The sequence below is a fragment of the Bison bison genome, unplaced genomic scaffold (assembly GCF_000754665.1).
Source record: "Bison bison bison isolate TAMUID 2011002044 unplaced genomic scaffold, Bison_UMD1.0 scf7180017864197, whole genome shotgun sequence".
In the NCBI taxonomy this organism is placed as follows: Eukaryota; Metazoa; Chordata; class Mammalia; order Artiodactyla; family Bovidae; genus Bison; species Bison bison.
The window spans coordinates 22575-29530 of NW_011494769.1; the positions used below are offsets into that span (position 1 = coordinate 22575).

The window sequence follows — 6956 nt, forward strand, 5'->3', positions numbered from 1 at the left end:
CTTATTTAACTTCTATGCAGAGTACATCATGAGAAATGCTGGGCTAGAAGAAGCACAAGCTGGAATCAAGATTGCTGGGAGAAATATCAATAACCTCAGATATGCAGATGACACCACCCTTATGGCAGAAAGTGAAGAGGAACTAAAAAGCCTCTTGATGAAAGTGAAAGTGGAGAGTGAAAAAGTTGGCTTAACATTCAGAAAACAAAGATCATGGCATCTGGTCCCATCACTTCATGGGAAATAGATGGGGAAACAATGGAAACAGTGTCTGACTTTTTTTTTTTTTTGGTCCAAAATCTCTGCAGATGGTGACTGCAGCCATGAAATTCAAAGACGCTTACTCCTTGATAGAAAAGTTATGACCAACCTAGATAGCATATTGAAAAGCAGAGACATTACTTTGCCAACAAAGGTCTGTCTAGTCAAGGCTATGGTTTTTCCAGTGGTCATGTATGGATGTAAGAGTTGGACTATAAAGAAAGTTGAGCACCAAAGAATTTATGCTTTTGAACTGTGGTGTTGGAGAAGACTCTTGAGAGTCCTTTGGACTGCAAGGAGATCCAACCAGTCCATTCTAAAGGAGATCAGCCCTGGCTGTTCTTGGTAAGAATGATGCTAAAGCTGAAACTCCAGTACTTTGGCCACCTCATGCGAGAGTTGACTCATTGGAAAAGACTCTGATGCTCAGAGGGATTGGGGGCAGGAGGAAAAGGGTACGACAGAGGATGAGATGGCTGGATGGCATCACCGACTCAATGGATGTGAGTTTGAGTGAACTCCAGGAGATGGTGATGGACAGGGAGGTCTGGCGTGCTGCGATTCATGGGGTCAGAAAGAGTCGGACACGACTGAGCGATTGAACTGAACTGAACTGAATGAATGTTGGCAATTTGATCTCTGGTTCCTCTGCCTTTTCTAAATCCAGCTTGAACATCTGGCAGTTCACAGTTCACGTATTGTTGAAGTCTGGCTTGGAGAATTGTGAGCATTACTTTGCTAGCATGTGTGATGAGTGCAATTATGCAGTAGTTTGAACATTCTCTGGCATTACCTTTCTTTGGGATTGGAATGAAAACTAACCTTTTCCAGTCCTGTGGCTACTGCTGAGTTTTCTAAATTTGCTGGCATATAGAGTGCAGCGTTTTAACAGAATCACCTTTACAGATTTGAAATAGCTCAACTGAAATTCCATCACCTTCACTGGCTTTGTTCACAGTGATGCTTCCTAAGGCCCACTTGACTTCAGACTCCAGGATGTCTGGCTCTAGGTGTGTGATCACACCATCATGATTATCTCGGTCATGAAGATCTTTTTTGTATAGTTCTTCTGTGTATTCTTGCCATCTCTGGACATCTTCTGCTTCTGTTAGGTCCATACCATTTCTGTCATTTATTGTGCCCAGATTTGAATGAAATGTTCCCTTGGTATTTCTAGTTTTCTTGAACAGATATCTAGTCTTTCCCATTCTGCTGTTTTCCTCTATTTCTTTGCATTGATCACTGAAGAAGGCTTTCTTATCTCTCCTTCCTATTCTTTGGAACTCTGCATTCAAATGTGTATATCTTTTCTTTTCTCCTTTGCCTTTAGCTTCTCTTCTTTTCTCAGGTATTTGTAAGGCTTCCTCAGACAACCATTTTGCCTTTTTGCATTTCTTTTTCTTGAGGATGGTCTTGATCACTGCCTCCTGAACAATGTCATGAACCTCCATCAATAATTCTTCAGGCACTTTGTCTATCAGATCTAGTCCCTTTAATTTATTTGTCACTTTCATTTTCAATAAGTGATTTGATTTAGGTCATACCTGAATGGCCTGTTGGTTTTCCCTACTTTCTTCAATTTAAATCTGAATTTGGCAATAAGGAGTCCATGATCTGAGCCACATCAGCTCCTGGTTTTGATTTTTTGACTGTATAAGTTTAATTGATTTGCTCTCAAAGCACACTGTATTCTAGCAGTACTTAACAGATATGTAATTATTTGTTCAATTTCTCCTTCCCATCTAGGCTGCAAGTTCTACCAAGTTAAGAACTGCATCTGCCTTCCTCAATCCCATTCACTGAAAATTTACAATCACAAATAATTGTTTGCTAAAACTCTGAATAACAAGTACAGTTGTCCCTTGAGCAATATGGATTTGAACTTTGTGAGTCCATTTACGTGTGGATTTTTTAATAAATATACAAAAATATACCTTCTCCATCTTCGGCTGCAAAGAATATGTCAATCTGATTTTGGTATTGACCATCTGGTGATGTTCATGTGTAGAGTCATCTCTTGTGTTTTTGGAGGAGGGTGTTTGCTATGAGCAGTGCATTCTCTTGGCAAAACTCTGTTAGCCTTTGCCCTGCTTTATTTTGTACTCCAAGGCTAGAATATATACTCTTGGAACACTGGAGTGGGTAGCCTGTCCCTTCTCCAGCGGATCTTCCTGACTCAGGAATCAAACCAGGGTCTCCTGCATGCAGGCGGATTCTTTACCAACTGACCTATCAGGGAAGCCCTTTATGGTATATAGCTTCACAATAATATTTATAACTTAGCATTGGAAACATTGTTCGAGTTTTTAAAACATACTTACTTGTGATCACAGACTGATAGGTAGTGTCTCCAATTACTATACAGTAAAGTAATTTTATAAAGCCAAGTTATGAAAGATTAAGGAAACTAGCACATTGTTAATTTTACATTAAATATTAATCACCTTATGTCTATATAAGGACAGGCTATCCACGTCAATATAAGTTTTGCACAATTTTCTACAGGTATATTTTTGTATATTTATTAAAAAATCCACACGTAAATTGACTCACAAAGTTCAAATCCATATTGCTCAAGGGACAACTGTACTTGTTATTCAGAGTTTTAGCAAACAATTATTTGTGATTGTAAATTTTCAGTGAATGGGATTGAGGAAGGCAGATGCAGTTCTTAACTTGGTAGAACTTGCAGCCTAGATGGGAAGGAGAAATTGAACAAATAATTACATATCTGTTAAGTACTGCTAGAATACAGTGTGCTTTGAGAGCAAATCAATTAAACTTATACAAGATAATTTTTAAGAAAATGTAAATATTAATATTTTTCTTAATTATTTATGAAATATATTTTCTGATATAAAAGTCTGCTACTCCCTGTATGTCAATAGTGTTTTGTTTTCTTATTCACTCACTATGTCTCATGTACTGAGTGCTATGAGGGCAAGTGAAATAAAGTAAACATAATATTTACTGAATACTTAACTAAACATAATATTTACTGAATATTTACTATCACCTTACTTCCCTTGTAGCTCAGTCAGTAAAGAATCTGTCTGCAATTCGGGAGACCTGGTTTCGATCCCTAGGTCGGGAAGATCTCCTGGAGAAGGAAATGGCAATCCACTCCAGTATCCTTGCCTGAAAAATCTCATGGACAGAGGAGCCTGGTGGGCTGCAGTCCATGGGGTTGCAAAGTCGGGCACGACTGAGCAACTAACACTTACTCAGTTACTTACTATCACCTTATGTCTAGATGCATAGGTAAATAAACGGAAGCTCAAAGAATTTAAGCAACTTTTCCAAGATAAAGCTATCAATGAATGAACTATAGTATAAATCTTGAAATCTAAATCCAAAACCCATATTCCCTTCGCTAAGTTGTATCTCTAGAATTAATAATCACGTGATACTGGAATAAGTCCTTATATAGAGATTTGTACAAAATGGTTTCCACTACATTGTGCATTTCATAGTTTTAGGATTTTCAGATCGTATGCTAAGAACCCTAAGACAATGTTTGTCAAATTACTTGTGCTAAAGGATAAGATTTTTCCCTTTATTTCTAATTCTTCATGGACTATTACTTTTTTGAAGTACAAAACTTGGCATCACTGTATATCAAATTGCTAGAGAAGTTTTTAAATATTGACTCACAAACTCTCTACCTGGTATGATACAAATTGGTAACAGTTCATGGACCTACACCTCTCTGGACCACTTTTTAGGGAGTACAAATATGAATAAGCCAAAATCCCTGCCTTCAAGAAACTTAGAGTCTACTTGGTAAGTTAGAGTTGTTATCAGTTCACTATAATACAGGGACAATAAAATAAATGCTAGTAATAGTAAGCCAAAACTGGGTAAATATGGTAAACCTTTAAATAATATTGAAGGTGAATGTGTTCCCATGGGTGGGGCCAGGCGAAAGTTTGTAGATTGAAAGAGATGGCAGTAGTGATTAGTTCATTGTAACTAGGATTGGATCATATTGATTTTGAACCCAAATTCAAAGGGTTGAGGTTGAATTCCTTATACTAATGCTGAACATCTTGCATCTCATGAGTAATACAGGGCATCAATCCTGGGAGGAAGCAGAGGGTATTAAATGCAGAAAAAATAAGGTGCTAAGAATAGCCCCATATGATAGCCATCAGTTTTCCTGTGTAAAGACATTTTAAGGTCACGAGCATATTAGGTCAGTTCTAATGCTAATGTAGAAATAGGCTTTCATAACTGTAATCCTTTTTCTTCTAATTTATTATTAACATAATTATTATGATTTACATTTTTTCTATTGTCCTCCTTCAGGTAGTAATGCTAACAAAGCTAATGGATGGAGCAAATCAGTCTGTGGTGTCAGAGTTTGTGCTCCTGGGACTCACCAACTCCTGGGAGATCCAGCTACTTCTGTTTGTGTTCTCATCCACATTTTATGTGGCAAGCATGATGGGAAACTCTCTCATTATTCTCACTGTGACTTGTGACCCTCACTTACACTCTCCCATGTACTTTCTGTTGGCCAACCTCTCCTTCATTGACCTGGGAGTTTCTTCTGTCACTTCTCCCAAGATGATTTATGACCTTTTCAGAAAGCATAGAGTCATCTCCTTTAGAGGCTGCATCGCTCAAATCTTCTTCATCCACATCGTTGGTGGTGTGGAGATGATGCTGCTCATAGCCATGGCCTTTGACAGATATGTTGCAATATGTAAGCCTCTCCATTATCTGACCATCATGAACCCTAGAATGTGCATCTCCTTTTTAGTGGCTGCCTGGATAATAGGCTTTCTCCACTCCATGGTTCAGCTGCCTTTTGTAGTAAACTTACCCTTCTGTGGCCCAAATGTGTTGGACAGCTTTTACTGTGACCTTCCTCGGTTGATCAAACTTGCCTGTGTAGACACATACCAACTAGAGTTCATGGTCATGGCCAACAGTGGATTCATCTCTATTGGCTCCATCTTCATTCTGATAATTTCCTACATTGTCATCATTCACACTGTTCAGAAACACTCTTCAGGTAGTTCATCTAAGGCTCTGTCCACACTTTCAGCTCACATCACTGCAGTAGCTCTGTTCTTTGGTCCTTTGATTTTTATCTATACATGGCCATTTCCTTCCACACACCTGGATAAGTTTTTGGCCATCTTTTATGCAGTTCTCACTCCTTTCCTGAATCCAGTCATTTATACATTCAGGAATCAAGAAATGAAAGTGGCAATGAGGAGAGTATGCAGACAGTTGGTGAGTTACAGAAAGATCTCAGTAGTGATGCCTGTATTGTAATGCCCTTGTTAATTACTGATGCTCAGTGCTGATGATCAAACTCAGAGAAAAACTTTTCTTTATCCTACTTTGATTTTATTATCTACACTGATAGCAAGTCCACTTTGTTTTTCACTTAGGAGGTAGCAAAATTCACTTTTGAAAAGAGAAAAGGAATTATATATAAAGCATTTATATTCAAATATTATACTAATCTGAGCCTCAAATCCTAAGGAATAATGTTTATGTGAAGTAACTATTAGAAATACAAAACAGGGAACACTTTTTTAAGGCCTTAAGGACAGGGAGAACCTGTCTGGCTCCTTTTAACAAAGCATGCCTCATGGTCAGGAATTCTTATCAGCACCCAATAGGGTGCTAAGTGAGGACTGAACTGAGTCTTCCTATTGGATGCTGCAGCTTGCCCACATTCTACCCTTCCTTTGGCTCTCTGCCAGGGCTGTGCAAAGATGGCAGAATTTTCAAGAGCAAACACCCAGTATCTTTGAGAACAAACATGTATGAGGTCATGTATCTCTCAGTAGAAATCAAAGGAACTGTTCTTGGAATACAAAGAGCTGAGAAACATGAGGAGTTTTTCTATGATTAGTATTATGCTGCTCAAATCCCATTACATTTTCATACCTCTTTTCTTCCTATGTCTTCCTCTTTAATTTTCTTCAGCCACTTATGGTCTCTGGAGTAGGAAAACCTATTCCCCCTTTCCCTCTTCTCTTTCTTTTCCTTCCCATCCCATTATTCCTCCTCCTTTCCCCACTTCCCAGAATTTGCTTCTCTTTTCCCTTTGAACTTCCCTTAATGTTGCCCCTTTAAAATTTCCCTCTTGTAATAATTATAAATTTCATGTTTTGAAAGACTGATTGTTTTGGTCCTGGGAGCTGAGCCCTGGAATGTGAGTGAAGGGAGAATAACTAAATTGCAAGGGTAGGGGTCACTTACAGAAGTTTCTTTCATATGTTCAACTGTGACCCACAGTAAGGAACATTGTATATGCTGTAATACATACCACACCCCATCTCCATTAGGAACTTAAAAGAACTTAAAGTTTTACATAATTGTATTTATTTTCTGAAAAATAGTTTTTTCTTCTCTTTCATCTTTTCTTCAACTTCTGTTTACAGTCAATTTTTTGAACAACAGAATCTATGCTAAGAAAATTAAACAATAGATGGATAGTAATATTTACCACTTCTAGTTCAAAGCAGAATGAATACTCTAAGATAAATTTGTTATGTCATTATGATAGTGAATGTAAAACTCTAGTCTTGGTTTAATGTAATATTTGGTAGTACAGCATTTCTAAGTTTTTTTTTATAAGCCCATCAAAGCTGAGCTGTGCAAACTTTGTCAGAATTTTAACACATGATTATTTTGCTTCTGACTCATTACTTGAAATTATATATATATAT

At 37.7% G+C, this 6956-nt stretch overlaps 1 protein-coding gene across 1 annotated transcript; it reads left to right on the forward strand.

Moving 5' to 3' along the window:
• Window positions 1-4590: 4590 nt before the first annotated feature.
• Window positions 4591-5547, forward strand: LOC104991640 (olfactory receptor 4F3/4F16/4F29-like). Its single transcript, XM_010844201.1, has one exon. The coding sequence runs from the start codon at window positions 4591-4593 to the stop codon at window positions 5545-5547; it is 957 nt and encodes a 318-aa protein (XP_010842503.1).
• The last annotated feature ends 1409 nt before the right edge of the window (window positions 5548-6956 follow it).